The sequence below is a fragment of the Cyprinus carpio genome, chromosome B9 (assembly GCF_018340385.1).
Source record: "Cyprinus carpio isolate SPL01 chromosome B9, ASM1834038v1, whole genome shotgun sequence".
Classification (NCBI taxonomy): Eukaryota; Metazoa; Chordata; class Actinopteri; order Cypriniformes; family Cyprinidae; genus Cyprinus; species Cyprinus carpio.
The window spans coordinates 1,879,195-1,897,297 of NC_056605.1; the positions used below are offsets into that span (position 1 = coordinate 1,879,195).

At 39.5% G+C, this 18,103-nt stretch overlaps 1 protein-coding gene across 2 annotated transcripts in view; it reads left to right on the plus strand.

Moving 5' to 3' along the window:
• The window catches only part of LOC109050933 (activin receptor type-1C-like), an 88,971-nt gene continuing 70,868 nt past the window's right edge, over window positions 1–18,103 (plus strand). For both annotated transcript variants that reach the window (XR_006155532.1, XM_042730595.1), the window contains exon 1: window positions 1–175. Coding sequence is in view for 1 of the 2 variants with exons in the window: in XM_042730595.1 (XP_042586529.1) it covers window positions 112–175 (64 nt within the window). In the remaining variant the exon portion in view is untranslated. The remainder of the gene's footprint in view (window positions 176–18,103) is intronic.

An 18,103-nucleotide genomic window follows, 5' to 3' on the forward strand; every position in this document is an offset into this window, starting at 1 on the left:
TATTTTGAGTGGAGCAATGCAAGCAGTCACTGTGGAAATGCAGCAGAACAGAATCGTGATGATTTTGTCTATAAAGGTGGATGTATTGATGCGCAGAGAGTGACATATGCCATGTCTTATCTCAGGTGCTCAGGAGCGGCGCTTTTACTCTTCACATTTGTGCAACTCACTGCAGGTACAGTTTCTGCTTTGCCAGTTCACTCTATACTCTATTAAACATGTTTTTAGACCAAAAGCGGAAGAATATTTGTGACTGCAACAGAAAGTAAAGTTGCAACTGTAAATAAAGCTGAGTTCATAGTCATTATAATACACTGTGTAATCTTCTTACTGTATTTAAAGGAGGTTACACTGCTGTGAACCTAATGACCGCCTCATTCTTCTATGATTATTCTTAACTTACTTTTTTTAGATGGACTCTGAGCATTATGTAATAAACTGGTTAAAGTCAAAAGATCAGGCCAGTGCTTGGTGAAACAGGTGTTCACAGATGCGTCCAGATCACTTAAAAGCACAGACTTGTGTGTTTACTTAGGAAAACACATCTCTAAAGGCTAATTTACACCGCTCCGACAGACACCTACCAAGGGCACTTGTTTTTACTGACTGAACATGTTCAATCTGTGTGTATAATGGAGTGATGTTCTGTAATCTGGTGATTGTCTGTATTATTAGCATCTGTGGGTACAGTGTGAATTAGCTCTAAGAAAACATTTATTTTTCACAGACATGTGTAAATGGCCAAATGCAGTATGATATTTTTAATTTTAGTGGAGCTGGAATGAGAAGCAGCAGAAATACATGAAAAGAGTTGTTTGACCTTTGTGAGGAAAAGTGTTAGTGAATGTGCAATCTAAATATTCAGGTGTTTCAATAAAGATTGCCATAAAAATGAAGATTAAGGTACCAGTAACAATAATTACAATAATTTAGAGTAAATTACCATCATATATCTTGTTTGTTTGCCTTTTGCAGTTTGTCAAGCCCAAAAGAGGCAAAATGAGGAGCTAAACAAAAAAAGCATGGCATGGCGCACCAGACCGCGTCATGGTTTGGCAGGCTTTAAGTTTCATTGCAGTGTTGTTGTCAAGATTTTCCATAAAACACTGTGCGGCTCCTTGATTTCAAATTTGATAATTAGTTAAATGAAAGATCTTTGAGAGATGTCTAGGAGTTTCAAATAGAGCCCTGGAGCCCTGTCTGGATGATCTCGTGGGGAGAAATACAAATAACAGTCTTAGCATGGTTACTGCCACATAAAAAACTGATTTGTTTTCGATTAACAAAATACAATCAACAGCATATCTCACAAATGAGAAGACGCAAATTACGACAGTGACAGTAAGTCTTGGTAACCCTAAGTAAAAGATAACAGTATTTAAGAACAGTATGGGGAAAAGTGTTGTAATCTGGATAATTTATTTATGTTGCATAGCTTTGCTGGAGTATTGAGACTATTATCCACAGATTCTAAATCTTCCTCAAAAGTGCTCAATTTATCGGAAAATCCACAAAATTTGTCACAGAAAGGATTGCTTTGCAGCTATTTAAGATTCTTTCTGTATTTAAATCATGTTTGGATGGCAGAAACAGTGCCTCTGTTGCCAAAGGCTTGTCACGTTTTCTCAATAATAATATTGACAATAAATTCAAAGACTGTCAAGATAAAGATGCAAAAAAACATTTTGCTTACATGGTAAAATTTTAAATTGTTTACCTTGATATGCGTAAAGGGCATGTCTCATGATTTTGGTCAAACTATTAATAAGTTATCCATCTTACATTATTCTGTGCTCTGTTGAATCTCATCACATGTTATGAGTGTTCTCAAGAATTGAAAAAAATAAATAAAAAATTTCATATGAAATATGACGTCATATGGTACGTTTGACTTGGTGTGAGGAAAAAATAATTTTGTTTTTATAAGCATTTACATTTAATCATTTAGCAGTCACTTTTATCTAAAGTGACTTACAAATGAGGACCAACAAAAGAGCAATAAGTGCAACTCTTAGCTGTTGGTGGCATTAGAGCAGGGGTGTCAAACTCAATTCCTGGAGGGCCGGAGCCCTGCAGAGTTTTGTTCCAACCCTGCTCAAACACTCATACCACATAGTTTTCAAATAAGACCGAAGGACTTGATTATTTGTATCACGTGTTTAATTAGGGTTGATTTGAAACTCTGCGGGGCTCCGGGCCTCCAGGAATTGAGTTTGACATCCCTGCATTAGAGGGTTTGAGATTCTAAACTTGCTATGGTTAGGTTATGGTTAATGATCAGACTGTCCACTTCTAACTGTGTGCTTCTAACTTTCCCATGAACAGTTCTATAGGCTGCCTTAGACTGAGGAGCAGGAAAAAAGAAGAACACTAACAATAACAATAGGTGTTTATGGAACTTCTGTGCTTGGACACTAGTAATTTGTTACAGTTCTTAGAGCTTTTCTTAGATACTCAAAGCATTTTACATTGTCATAGCACTTTTAAATTGTCACAGCATTAACCTTGTGTTGATACTAAAATTCTTAGATACTAAATTTCTTAAATTCTGCACTGTTTCTCTTGATTTGTCCTGCCTTCATTGCCCAAACCCAGACTTACATAACAGAATAAAAGTTAGCTGTGATCAAGACCAAAACTCCCATGACCATGGATTTAGTTAGTGGTTAGTGATCAGAACTCCTGAGTTTGAAGATAAGAATTTGGTTCTTAGGGGCTGTTGCATTGCATTGTAACTATTGCATTGTAAAGCTTTACTTAACCTCTCCTTTGGGATAAATAAAGCACATTTGTACATCCCAGATAATAGCTTCACATAAAATGCAATATAGAAGATATTTGAATGTTTGATTTTGCACATTTCAACTAACCACAGTGATGTCTTCTAGATTCAGATTGCTATAATTTGTTCCCTGTTTAATGTTTCAGTTGAGGTATTAATCATAGTGTATTATAAATGGAGACGTGCTTCATATTTATAAATCTGTAGTTGATTTAACTTTTTTTAGATATTAGAGCTATAAAGAAATACAAATCTATGAAAGGTAACTTCAGAATGCCGTTATATGCTGCTGTTGTCACAAACTGAACAGTACCTAGAGTTATTATGTACAAATGTTTGAAATATCCTCCCCTTTTAGCTCCGTGAGCATATTTCAGATAGTATCAGCAGATTTATGAGCTTGTTTTCAAGAGTAGGCTACATTTGAGTTTTTTAGAGAAAGAGGAGCATCAGTTTGCATTTGTGTTGTATTTGGCATCTCTTTGATGCATAAATTGGTTAACTGTTATATTAGAGCAACAATTTTGTAACATAATTTCTGCCTAAAATGAATAGGTTTACATTCTGAAAGACTATATGGGAGTGATATTTTGTCACAATTCAGCTTAAAGTTCCGCTACGCCTCAGCAGTTATATTAGAAATAAATACGTAATATTTTACAGTTGTTAAGAGTTATATTATATCATTCCTCCTAGATTACATTCGTAAACCTTCGGTTGAAAAGAAAGGCCTCAGAAAGAGGCAGCACACATATATACAGCCATGCAGGTGTGTTACAGACTGCCTTAGATTATACTAAGCTGCATTATAGAGCTTTTCACTGCAGTCTGAGAGTAAGAACCTGCTTACATAACCTAAAAACCTCCTGTCACACAGCACAAATAGCAACTGGCCATGGGTTCTAAAAATATAGGTTAACAAGATTACTTTTGGTTTATTTAAGGTTGTTTGTTGTTAGGCAATATCAAGACAAAGGACAACAATGATAGAAAAATACACTTTGTACTGATCATGGTGTTTGGGTGTTGGTCACATTGTCAAATGACTCAAAATTGTATCACCTCATTATTTATACGTTGAACTGTGGAGTATTTGCTTTTACGTAAAATAAAAACCCAGTAATTTAGATATACTGTGTTAAAACACAGGCCCCAAAGTCATTCAATGCAACAAAAATGTTTTGAGAGAATTTTTTTTTTCTCTTTGCTGCCAGGGTTGTGTCGGTATACCTTTTCTTATTATGATAGCCCCAAGGTGTTCTACTGTATTAAAGTCAAGTGACAATTTGGCCAAGTCATAGTTTTCACTTTATTTCTTTAGAAACTCTTGTGTGATTTTGGCAGTGTGGTTTGCTTTGTTATCATGCTGGAATAATCTTCTTCTACCAAGCTTCTGCAGACTTGGAGTCATCTTGTCAGTCAGTATTTTAATATATCAACAGACCATCTATCAAACTTTTAATCTGAATCAGTTATTCATAAAATGTTCTTTCTCATCTAAGATACAATTACAGACAAACAGTATCTGACTAACTAATGACACATACAGTTTTTATTGAAGTGATCATTGACAGGGTAGGCTAGAACAAGTAAGTGAACTTTGGAAACTGGAATCATTTAGGGAGATGTGATTGATTGGAAGTGTGGGTTGCACAACTTTTCTAAAAAAAATAAATAAATAAAAAAAATAAAATAAAATAAAAAATTGGTTATTGTGACCCATGCCTTGATCCAAAAGCTTTCACTGACCATACAAGGCAGAAATATTTATAAGGGATGCAAAAGACACTGGGCCTCATTTACGAAATGAACGCACAACAGAAAATCTATCCAAAACTCGAAACAAATCAAAACTTACAATAAATCAAAATAAAATACAAAGATCGCTATGAGCAAATCTCACCACATCTGGTCTCAGCTAGTGTAAGTTTTTGAGTTAGCCTGAACTTGCGCGCAGCATAATAAATCTGGTGGAAAATTGTAGAATTGCATTTTGTTCGTTTAGGTTATCTTCCTGATTGACAACCGAAGCTGACCAGTAAGATTAGAATGTGTTTTCTTATTATTTATTTATTTTTTTATTCAGGGCTTTATATGCGTGAATAGTAGCGTAAACAATAAACCATGAGGATTCACACATCGTCACATCATGCACCTGCAGCGCTTCTGTGAAAGGAGAAAAACAGGAATTAAGTCTATAAAAGGAATAAAATAAATAGGACCACACAATATATATAGCCTAATATTCTATAATATAATTAACAGACTTTGCTGGAAGTGTTTTTGCACAAAGGTACCTCATGAAACTGATTTCGGACAGGCTTCTGAGGCAGTGTTTAATGATCTACAAAATAGAATAACTAAACAAATAAATAATTACTATAATACTGATTTCTTGCTAGAAATAACATCAAAAGTGCAAAAAGTTAGTCAGAAATATATTTACACACAAACTGACCACCAATCGCAACTTTCAGACGCCATCTTTATTTTTTAACTCAACCATCATGAAATGGAACGCACAGGATTGTGGGATATCAAAGGCAGTGAAGGATACATCTATGCTGCCTTCAAAATTCGATCAGAAGAAGGTACCTCTGGAGCCAGGAAGTGAAGCAGAATTTTTATTCAGATGTGGCTTGATGCCTTCCTTCCTTGGAATGCTGCCCCCGAAGGCAGCAATTTAGAGCTTTCAGACGCAGCCCTGGAGTGCCACTGTCCTGCAGAGTTTAACTCTAAGGCTACAGACAAGTGAGTTTTTTTTTAGGGTTGGAGCTTAAACTCTGCAGGACATCAGCACTGCAGGACTGATGTTGCCTACCCCTGGGCTACGTGATAAATAATAGTTTAACAACCAAATAATACAAATATGTAAAAATTCTTGGATTCTTGTCGAACGAGAGTGGCTTGTAAGCGTAATGCCATTTCAGGTTTGCTTGACGTTTGTGTGCTGTTTATAGTTAATAAATTCCACTAGCTTAGAGCATGATTTTTTAAATATATATTATAGTTTAATATATAATTTTATAGCTGCTTATTTTGTCATTCTTGTTCTGTAATATCGTTAAATGTATAACATTTCTTGTGGACTGAAAGGAACTAAATAGGCTGAATAATGTTTATGTTTGTAAAGGTTTCCTTATATTTACCTTATATATTTATATAAAAAATAATAATAATGTAATTGTTTGCAGTTACAAGGTTAACGGGTGTTTTTGGAGTTATATCATTTTCTCTTTCATGAGATTAATTCCTCTACTCTAGGGGTGAGGCTTCTAAACCAGGGTGTTTTTAGGGGTGTGGTATTTAAATGATGATTGTTTTCAGCTTTTAGAGCTTAGAGCTTCTGGCCGGACGGTGGAAACGCAGCGTGATTTTGGGCTTGGTGCTACAGGTCTGGGGCTAGAAGGACATTACTAGCCTGTTGTTTCAAATTAAATTCTCCTGTGGCTAGGAGATTTCGTAACTTGAATGATTTTGCTCTGGCTTCTCCCTGTCAACTGAAATGCTAAAGTAAGTTGGCCACATAGAATGACTTATCTATGCTTTCTAACACCTATTCTCCTGGGTGACTAGAGAATTTGCAATTCATATATTTGTGAGGGGACTGATCTCGGAGGAATCGTAAGAGGCAGTCCTCTGGCAGCAGTCGCACCTTATGAAACATGCCTCTAATGTCACTACTCAACATGACAGTATGTTCATGGAACCTTAGGAGGACAGACATCAGAGAAGGTCCTATTGTGGGACCAGGGAGGAGCAACTTGTTGAGATGTTTTTCTCCGTGTCGGATTAAACAGTTGACCACAACTCTGTTCTTGCTGTATGCTGCCTCATATAGTGAAAGATGTACAATCACTCTTTAGATTGATCCACTTGGTCAGGAGGTATCTTTTGTGCATATCCTGCCTCCTTTTACTTGTTTATCTCCACCTGGTAGGCTGCTGCATGTGGAACTCTGGCAAACCACCGCTCTATTCTTGACAGGGCAGAGTGGTATTTGAGGAGGCTGGTTGGAGAGTCATGTTTCACTTATAACAAGGGTGTGGCATATCTGGCTTCTCCATCTACCGTAAGTCTAGTAGTCTTGGACTCCAGCAGTGAAATGGCCTCTTGATCTTGCTTCAAGTGGGCAATTACTTTTTTTTTTTTTTTTACTGTGGTAAGGGAGCACATCTAGTTGCATTCTCTCAGCTTGTCTGTACAGGTCAGTAAATGGGCCTGATGTAGCTGTGAAACCATACTGGGTGGGAAGGTGATTTTTAATGTTTTGATGACTTGGTGTTTTAACCTTGGATGGTCTTGATGGTGGCAGTGCTGTTCGACGGTGCTAGATGGACTGGCCTTATCGGGTAATAAGGTGCAGATAACCCGACACTGTAAAGGAGGAGTGGTTGGATGGCTTCATTCTGTGGCAATTGACCAAATGCACGATTACTTCCTGGTTTTAGATAAGCCTGCTCAGTCATTTCCGGTCAACTGTACTTTGCCGAAAGAGGAGCGCCCTTTGCTCGGTTTCTCTACATAATCTATTCACAATTTGGAAAAAAGTTTTGTTTGTCTAAGAGAACCAAACATCTACATATACTGTTTCAGGAATGACAAACGCAAATGTTAAATTTACGTGAGTGAATCTGTTAAATCATGCCATGAGTCATTGCTATGAATGACAGTGGCAACGGAATGAATCATCTGATGAGCCTATGTCAAAATACAGCTGTGCATTAAGTGATTCAGACTAAATTCAGACTAACAAAACTACAGCAGCAACAAGTCTGTGTTGGATAAAACAATGTAGTTATTAAATTAAATTTAAACATTTCAAAGTATTGAATGCATTATTTAATTGTTATACCAACTTAATTTGTATTTGACTATATAGGTATTTAAATAATACAGCATTATAGGCTGTTGTTTGGCCTTTTTAAATAACAAGTGACTTTGTGACTTCCTGCACTTGCTATACTTTATACTTCAGTGTGATAAAATACTAAATTTGTTATTATTTAATTTTGCAATAAATCAGAAGACATTAAAAAGCTAGGGTGTTGAAATGGCAGATGCAGCCAATGAGTTATCCTCTGCTGCCATCTCCTGGTTATAACGGTTATTTAATTTATTTATTTTTTCGGCCAAGAGACACGTTTTTGGCACATTTCTTTATGTCGTCTTCATGAATGAAAAATAAATGTTTAATAAAGTGAATTTTACTGCACCGAGTTGAAAATTGTATACGATTTTAAAAATGTGTTCATGGCAATAAGGTATGTTCCCTTTCAGTCGGTCACTCTCGACGTCATGCCGGTGTAGCGTCTGGACCAATCAGACACACAATTTTTCATTTGATTTAACAAATCAGTTATTCATCAGATTAACAAATAATCACAGCCCCTCACCCAATAAACATACTGGGAGCCAGCATGTCTGGGAACGACACCATGGCCCCTGGTTACCATGACAGATCAGATAAACCTTTACGACCAAATGGCATGTGAGTGTTCTCCCTCTCACTACATTTTCCATAGGAAAGACACATAATGCACAGCAAAATGGACTTTTCTCTAATTAATTCATAGGAAAATCTTTCTTTAAATGAACACACATATACTTCAGGTCATTGTGTATGTTGTTGCTGTTCTTGTATATTGTCTGTTGAATTTGACTTTTTTATGCATGCTTATGATAAAACCACCCGCTCATGTAATCTTACCTATATGTAATCTTACCATGTTTAGTATCTATGAATTTGTCTTCTGATGATCTAAACGAGAGTGTATATTATATGTTGGCAGTGGAAGTATCGTACATTTAACTAAATGAAACGAGAGGTTTAGTATAAGCTATAGATCCCATTATAAATGGCGCTGATGGTTTTACTCAGGTTGTTAGCTGACTCTTTACATAGCTTAATTTTATGGTTTTCCTGATGATTTCATCCAAGTCTCATTTGTCCTTTCCCCTGTATGAGTGACTGTATGTTTGTTTGTTTGTTTGTTAGACTAGTTTGCGTTAGTGTTTAGTTAATTAAACTCTTGTGCACAAATTACATGAGTTTCTGATTCTGCCTTACAAATCAAAGTCCTTTTACGATTCCGATTTTTGCTACATGCTTTAATGCATTAATACTGAAAGTATTTTATGTGGCCACGAAAATATCCTTTCTTGGAGTTTTAATATGAAATTATGCTAAATGTTCGCTGGACGAACAGATTAGTTGATGGCAATTTAATTCTGCTACAGTTACTACTGGCAGCTCATAAAACTAATTGTAATTAATCGTAATTGATTGTAATTTTTATATACATTTCCCTTTTGTGCTTAATTTACTACACCGGTGACCGACAAATTGGGATCTCGCTTCAAGAGACCAATCTACTTTGAGTGTAAACTAAACGATCCAATGCACATTGCATGAAATTATTGCATCCAGCTGCAGCTGATCACAGTATGAGCATAAAAAGGCAGCAGGTGCAATGCATACTAGCTTTTCGCTTCGGAGCCAAGTGACAACATCGTTCTCTTCAGTGAGCTACGAGTTCAACACGCTTTTGGAAGCTTCTGGTGTTGGTGGTACGGCGCTTCAGTGGTGGTCGTTCCTGTGTCGAGTGGGTTGCACACTTCAGGCTGCACTACCCCCTGTTGTGCTGCAAGTGGCCATTCTCCTGTGCGTCTCAGCACTAAAAGAGCATTTCCCTGAAAGAGCTTACATGGGTGTGTCTTTGTAAAGAGGAAGGATCGTCTTTTTAAAGATGCCGTTTCACCTGTGTGTTTCTGGATGTTGTCGTTACTTGCCGCCGGGTGATGGTCACGATCGCTGCCTCACATGTCTGGGCATTAAACACGCTGAGGTGGTGTTCGCGGATGAGTTATGTTACCATTGCGGAAACCGATCTGCTGGTTCCTCCTACCTCACCACCCTTAACGGTGGTGCAGCTAGGGGGTATACAGGGGTTGCCCCGGATGCAGTTGTGTCCTAATACCGCCTCCACCCGACAGGGCGAACCGTGCCTCCCCTCCCGAGTCTGTAGGTACTTGTCTGGCCAGCAATGCTTATACAGCCTGTGGAGAAGCTGCCTCCGCCTTACACGCTAGGGCGTTACTGCAGGTTCATCAGGCCAAGGCACTGAAGGACCTGCATGAGGGTGGTCATGATCCGTGGGTGGTCAACAAAGGCCCTACTCACGCACCCTCTGCCAACCTGTGGAACCAGGTAAGTGTTGCACTTCACACTCAGACCCCTCTCACAAGCCGCCCGAGTTGGGACCCTGCGTTCCACCACAGTCTGCATCTTTGGGTGCCTCCGTCCTCGGGGAGTGCCTCTGTACACATGAAAGTATGTGTCCTTCAGGTCGATCGCTGCAAACCAATCTCTGTGCTGACTTGCTCGAATTCATTCAAGGGCAGGACAGCGGTCCCACTGAAACTATTTCAGAGGCTCCTGGGGCGTATGGCACTTACATCACTAGGCCTATAGCATATGATACCGCTTCATCACTGGCTTCATGGCCGAGTCCCGAGGTGGGTGTGGCAGCGCTGCACTCACCGGGTCCAGGTTAAACCGGCCTGTCGCCAAACCTTCACCCCGTGGTCAGATCTTACGTTTCTCTGGGCAGGAGTGCCCCTGAAACAGGTCTCCAGGCATGCTCTGGTTTACACGGATGCCTCCACCACCGGCTGGGGGGCCAAGTCAATGGGCACGCAGTGTTGGGAGTTTGGACTGGCCCTCATCTGCACTGGCATATCATTTGCTTAGAGTTGTTAGCAGTGCGCCATGCCTTGAACTGTCTCAAAGGGTGCTTACGAGGCAAGCACTTGCTGGTCTGAACGGACAACACAAAGACCATTGCGTACATCAACCGTCATGGTGGTCTGCGCTCTCGTCGCATGTCGCAAGTCGTCCATCACCTCCTCCTTTGGAAGCAGAAGGTTCTGAGGTCACTTCATGCCACTTGCATTCTGGGCCTGCTCAACCATACGGCCGTTGAGCTGTCTCGAGCTAAACTCCCTGGAGAGTGGCAACTCCATCCCAGGACGGTCCAGCTGATTTGGAGACGTTTCTGAGCCTCTCAGGTGGACTTGGTTGCCTCTCCAGAAACTTCTCACTGCCAGTTGTTTTACTCCCTGACCAAGGGAACAAGGCACAGATGGCACTGGCACACAGCTGGCCGCGGGGCCAGAGCAAGTGAGTCTTCTCATACAGATGCTGTGCAAGGTCAAGGAGGACAAGGAGGCTCGTTTAGTTTACACACAAAGTAGATTGGTCTCTTGAAGCGAGATCCCAATTCGTCGGTCAGCGATGTGACATCTCCATTCCCTCCTTCAGGGAACGAGGGTTACATAGGTAACCCGAGATGATAGTGATTATCGAGAATTCCATTATGATGTCATTTAAATGTACAGTTACATGTCTGGGTACTTTCCTGGGATTACCAGACTCTGCATATACAATTATATGTTCTTTAATAACATGAAACTGTATGTTCATTCCACTATCGTTATTTACAGTATTGCAATTATTTTGTTTCTCAGTTTCTGATAAGATGAGGCAGGAGAGATTTCTGTGAGAGTCTCTATCTATATATAGCACATATAAAATGAGCTTCACTGGAAGATTACGAACTTATCTTTATCCGGAAGTTTCTAAACAGTGCTCCTTGAATATGGTCAATTGTGTACTTGGAGGTTTTGTCTGACTGTATGTAGGATGAGCTCTTCTGGTTGATCAGTCAATTTGGCTGCCGAATTGAAAAACAGTGAGATTGCTCTCGATGGCGCCGCAGACGGCTGCTTCAGTGCTTGGCTCTCCAGTGTTTGTACTGTTTTTGTTCGTTTTTCCTGTTTTTTGTTTAACAAACACAATCAGTGTTCACCAGGGAAGAACTGCTGAACATTCGGCAGAACACACCAACAAGATCTTTTACCGGATTTCAATTATTCAGACGTTTTACTGAACGTTGTTGTCGGCGGAGCAGCGGCGCTGATCAAACGCTTCAGGACGCGCAAACGGGGGGGAAGCGAGCTGGTGCGCTCGTTAGACTCAGGAAGCGCGGATTTCGAACGCCGTTGCCTAGCATCCATCTGGCAAATCTCCGCTCTCTACCCAACAAAACGGACGAAATCCTTCTGCTCTCTCGGACAAATAAGGATTTCTCACACTCTGCTGCTGCTCTGTGTTTCACGGAAACCTGGCTCAATGACGCCATACCGGACAGTGCGCTCCATCTGCCGGGCTTTCAGCTGTTCAGAGCGGATCGCGACGCAGAATCAACGGGGAAATCGCGCGCGGCGGCGGGGGACATGCTTTTACATCAATGAACGGTGGTGTACAGATGTAACTTTGTTAAAGAAGATGTGCTGCTCAGATCTCGAAACACACTCTTCATTAACTGCAAGCCGTTCTATTCGCCGCGGGAGTTTCACTCGTTCATTCTGGTGAGTGTTTATATCCCTCCGCAAGCGCACGTAAGTCTGGCTTTACAGAAACTCGCTGACCAGATTACAGAGACAGAACAACAACACCCGGACTCTGTTTTAATCATTCTTGGGGACTTTAATAAAGCCAATCTCTCCCGTGAACTGCCAAAATACAGACAGCATGTTACATGTCCCACCAGAGACAGTAATATATTGGATCACTGTTACACCACAATAAAGGATGCATATCACTCTGTTCCACGAGCAGCTTTGGGACTGTCTGATCACTGTCTAGTTAATCTTATACCAACCTACAGGCAGAAACCTAAATCTGCTAAACCTGTAGTAAAGACTGTAAAGAGATGGACCAACGAAACAGAGCAGGATTTACAAGCCTGTTTTGACCTCACTGATTGGAGTGTTTTTGAAGCTGCTACCACCAATCTGGACGAACTCACAGAGACCGTAACATCATATATTAGTTTTTGTGAGGATATATGCATTCCTACCAGGACTTATTTAACATTCAACAATGATAAGCCATGGTTTACAGCAAAACTCAGACATCTTCGTCAGGCCAAAGAGGATGCCTACAGAAATGGGGACAGAGTCTTGTACAATCAGGCCAGGAACACACTGAACAAAGAGATTAGAGCGGCTAAAAAGACCTACGCTAAAAAGTTGGAAGACCAGTTTACTTCCAACGACTCAACTTCAGTGTGGAGTGGACTGAGAGCCATCACTAATTACAAGACACCATCCTCCTGCACTGAGGCTAATCAACGACTTGTTAACGACCTGAATGAGTTTTATTGTAGATTTGAAACCCCCAACACCCATTCTGACCATCTCTCTACACAACCGTTAACACCTCCTGCAATCCCCCTCTCCACACCTCCTGCTCTTCAAATCTGTGAAGATGATGTGCGCCAGGTCTTCAGGAAGAACAAAAGAAAAGCACCAGGCCCAGATGGCGTTACACCAGCCTGTTTGAAAACCTGTGCTGACCAGCTGGCCCCCATCTTTTCACAGATCTTCAACAGATCTCTGGAGTTGTGTGAAGTGCCTTCCTGCTTCAAACGCTCCACCATCATCCCCATTCCAAAGAAACCCAAGATTACAGGACTTAACGACTACAGACCTGTGGCTCTAACATCTGTCGTCATGAAGTCGTTTGAAAAAAACTGGTTCTGGCTTATCTGAAGGACATCACTGGACCCTTACTGGACCCCCTGCAGTTTGCTTACCGAGCAAACAGGTCTGTGGATGATTCAATCAACATGGGATTGCACTTCATCATGCAACATCTGGACAAAACAGGGACTTATGTGAGGATCCTGTTTGTGGACTTCAGTTCGGCTTTCAACACCATCATCCCCAACAGTCCTCCAGACCAAACTGACCCAGCTCTCTGTTCCTAGTTCTATCTGTCAGTGGATCACCAGCTTTCTGACAGACAGGCAACAGCTAGTGAGACTGGGGAAATTCATGTCCAACAGCTGCTCCACCAACACTGGTGCCCCTCAGGGATGTGTTCTCTCCCCCCTGCTCTTCTCGCTATACACCAACGACTGCACCTCAAAAGACCCCTTTGTCAAGCTCCTGAAGTTTGCAGACGACACCACACTCATCGGTCTCATCCAGGACGGTGACGAGTCTGCTTACAGACAAGAGGTTGAGCAGCTGGCTGTCTGGTGCAGTCTTAACAACCTGGAGCTGAACACGCTCAAAACAGTGGAGATGATCGTGGACTTCAGAAGAAACCCCCCTGCACTCCCCCCACTCACCATCATGAACAGCACTGTGGCTGCAGTGGAGTCATTCAGATTCCTGGGAACCACCATCTCTCAGGACCTGAAGTGGGACAATCACATTGACTCCATTGTTAAAAAGGCCCAACAAAGGCTGTACTTCCTTCGCCAGCTGAGGAAGTTTAACCTGCCACAGGAGCTGCTGAAACAGTTCTACTCAGCCGTCATTGAGTCTGTCCTGTGCACTTCAATAACTGTGTGGTTTGGTTCAGCTACAAAATCAGACATCAGAAGACTACAGAGAACGGTTCGGACTGCTGAAAGGATTATTGGTACTCCCCTGCCCACCCTTCAAGAACTGTATACATCCAGAGTGAGGAAAAGGGCTCAGAAAATCACTCTGGATCCCTCACACCCAAGTTACCCCATCTTTGAACTCTTGCCATCTGGCCGGCGCTTCAGAGCCGCAAATACCAGGACAGTCAGGCACAAGAACAGTTTCTTCCCCCAGGCAATCTACCTCATGAACAGTTAAATGTTCCCCACTTATACAATAAAAATGTGCAATATCCTTATATTTATTTGTTACCCCTTCATCCTAGTACATCCCTGCATCTTACTCAATCCAATTCCATTATCATTTATAGCACAATTGTTTATACACTTATTTATCTGCAAAGGGTTTTTATTTTTTATTTTTTTGACTGTGTGTTGTTGTCTTTTGTGTACTGGAAGCTAATTACACCAAACCAAACAACTTGTATGCACAAGCATACTTGGCAATAAAGCTCTTTCTGATTCTGATTCTGATTCTGAATAAAGGAAGTGTGTCTGCCTCCTTTGTGTCTGCCTCCTGTGTCAGAGTGTGTCTGCCTCCTGAACAGGATCTGCAGTTGATTTGGTAACACTTTATTTTGATGGTCCCTTTTGAGAACTTTGCACCTATATGTCAACTAACTCTCATTAGAATGTTAGTAGACTATCTGCTTAACATCTGCTATCTATTTTTGTGATGGTCTCCCAACAGACGTTCTACTGACTATAAGTAACTGCACATCAACTTATTCTAACCCTAACCCTACCAGTCTACTAATACTCTACAGACACTCTAATGAGAGTTGGTAGATATGTAAGAGAAATATTACTTACAGTCAACAAAATGTGTTAAAGGGACCATCAAAATATAGTGAATCCACTGATTTTGATATTCTAGGTATTATCAAATGAGTTTTGAGATCGTAGCAAACTTTGAGGGCTATAATGCAATAAGAGCTTGCTTAAGTACTGAGGTGCTAAACCATTCAAGGCTTTAAAGGTAATTTGCAAGATTTTAAAATGTATACAATGTTTAATAGTGAGCCAGTGCACTGTTTACAGAACTGGGCTAATATGGTCATACTTCCTGGTTCTACAGTAGTATGAACTCTAGCTGCTGCATTTTGGACCAGTTGGAGTTTGTTTATTAAGCGCACAGAGCAACCACCCAATAGAGCATATCAATAATCTAACCTTGAGGTCATGAACACATGAATTAACGCTCCTGCATTTGTCATTGCCCTTTGCTAAAAATGGAAAAATAAGGTTCTATCAAATAGCGCACCAAGGATCCTAACTGATGACGAAGAATTTAAGGAACTGCCATCAAGTATTAGACAGTGTTCTAGGTTATTAGATGCAGAGGTTTTTGGTCCTATAATTAACACCTCTGTTTTTTTTTTTTCTTTGTACTCTCCTTAATGGTACTTCTATAGATATCTAAATTAGTACCTTAGTACCACAGGAAAAAAAAGAGGTTTCTGATTGCTGAATTTACAACGATGAATATTAAACTTAACAAGAATAATCAAGAGATTGATAATGTAAGCCTCATTTTCAAACTTCTTGTCATAGCTCAAAAAGCCAAATGTTTCATGTTCATATGGTAAAAGAAAGTTGCACAACACTTTATCATTTATAAATCTAGAACCCTCCCACCATAAATAACCTCTTTGTATATTGACAATGGCAGAAAATCTGAGGTACTGTTTTCTGGGTGTCAGTGGCATTTCTACATTGAATTACACCCTGGGCAAGACCCCCTTTGAGACCCGCCCCCACACACACACATACAAATTCTAGTATAAAGTTTTATTATAAAAACATAAGTGAAAGAGAAAATTGTATATCTTAATTGCACAAATCCTTCATTAGATCATTTGAAAAACACACTTAAGAGAATCCAGAAAAAAAAAGTTTTTTGAATAAAAAACAATTTTTTTTTAAAAAAAATGTCATTGTTTAGAGCATAAGAAACAAATGGTAAAAAAAAACAAACAAACAAAAAAACATCAACAACAATTTTTTTTTGAAAAATTGTATTTTGTACATATGTTATGCTATGTCCTCTATAGTGTACACTAGGACTCAGTTGTTAAAAAAAATGACATGAAATTATATGTATAGGCAAAAACAATGGGATTTTTTTTTTCAATCACCAATAACTTTTTGGGTTTCAGGATTTTTTTTTTAACCAAAATTTGAAATAAATAATAACTGAACTTGTAACAGTTTTGTTGCAAAGCACAATATTATGGTGAAATTAGATCTCGTGTTTGTTGAGTTAAAACCCAATTATTGTTGTGTAAGCATGGCAAGTATAATAGCAAAAAGGCTAACAAACTTAAGAGTTATACCCACCAATTAACATTAGCCCTTCATTCATGACATGGATACCGTAATAACCTGTCCATCTCTGTGTTTATTTGGCACTCGACAATCAACAGATTTCCCATCACCCCAACACTGTCACTCACGACCAGAAGTCAAGACTAAACCAATTCACCTTGGTGACCACATAATTGTTTTGTATATCCTATTTTTATTAGCCATTTCACACAATTCAGAAAAACAAAAATGTGCAGGAACTATAGGCCTGTATTTATAATATTATGAATGAAATGTGCGTTATTTGGAGAAAAGTCGAGAGGGGACTGACTTTAGCCCACTAATTCACTTGGAGTATTGCTCTATACAGTGGACCTTTTCCGTTCCATTTGGGAGAGACCCAGAGGTGAACTGTCCCCCATGCCGCGTCCCACTCCCCTTTCCCCTTCTCACACAGCTTCTGTGCACGGCACCTTTTCAGCAAGCAGGGGCACCAGTTTGCCAATTCCCCACACAGTGAAATGATAGATAATAGAAAACCGCTTTGCGCCGGCGGCGCAGAGGATTATTATTTTTTTTAACTGCTTGTATCATGAAAAAATGCTGCCCAGTTCACCCATGCCAAAAACCGCTACTGCTGGGTGTAATGAACAGAATGAACAGTTTACATCAATATCTTCAATAAATCTGGTTAAAAAAAATGATTAGCAGGGTAACATTTGTGCAGTATCTTAAATTAAATTTCTTTGATTTTATTTGTTTTGAGATATTTATTAGGTAATACCCAAACGTTCCTCCAATTAATATTTCCAATAATCTTATTATTATTATTATTATTATTTTGCTAGATGAAAAACTAATTCTGCCACAGAAAGTGTCAGCAGGGTGAAGTAAAGAAGCATGTTTAGATTATGAAATACCTATACACAAATACTAGTAGAGATTACAATTACAGAGGAATATTCTTTTTGGATTAAAACGAAATTAAAATATGAAGGAAATACATCATAAGTCATTACATACCTCTGAGAATACAACAACTGTCCTGCCAAAAGAATCCCTTTATCAAACCAGGTTTTTATAAATATACTCAGTAGCAGTAAATCTTTCTTGGGTTTAGGAATTAGACGGATTACAACTTGAGTCATAGTTGTAGGAAATTCAGAGTACTTTAAACTTTCAGAATACACTTAAAAAAAGGAACGCGACGAGAATCTCAGAAAACTGCTTATAGAATTCAGCAATAATTCCATCGCTACCTGGTGATTTATTACATTTCAGACGTTCAGTTGCATCTTTTATTTCAGTAATAGTATCTGGGGAATCACATAATATTTGGTCCTCTTGACTAATTATATTTACATTCTCTAAATGCTTACAAAAAGCTGACATACTAAAATCACTAAATTTAGATAAGTAATAATTATAACAAACACTAGAAATTGTATCAAAGTTATCTGTAATAGATCCATTAATATTCATTTTGGAAATATAATTTAACCCTAGACCTTTG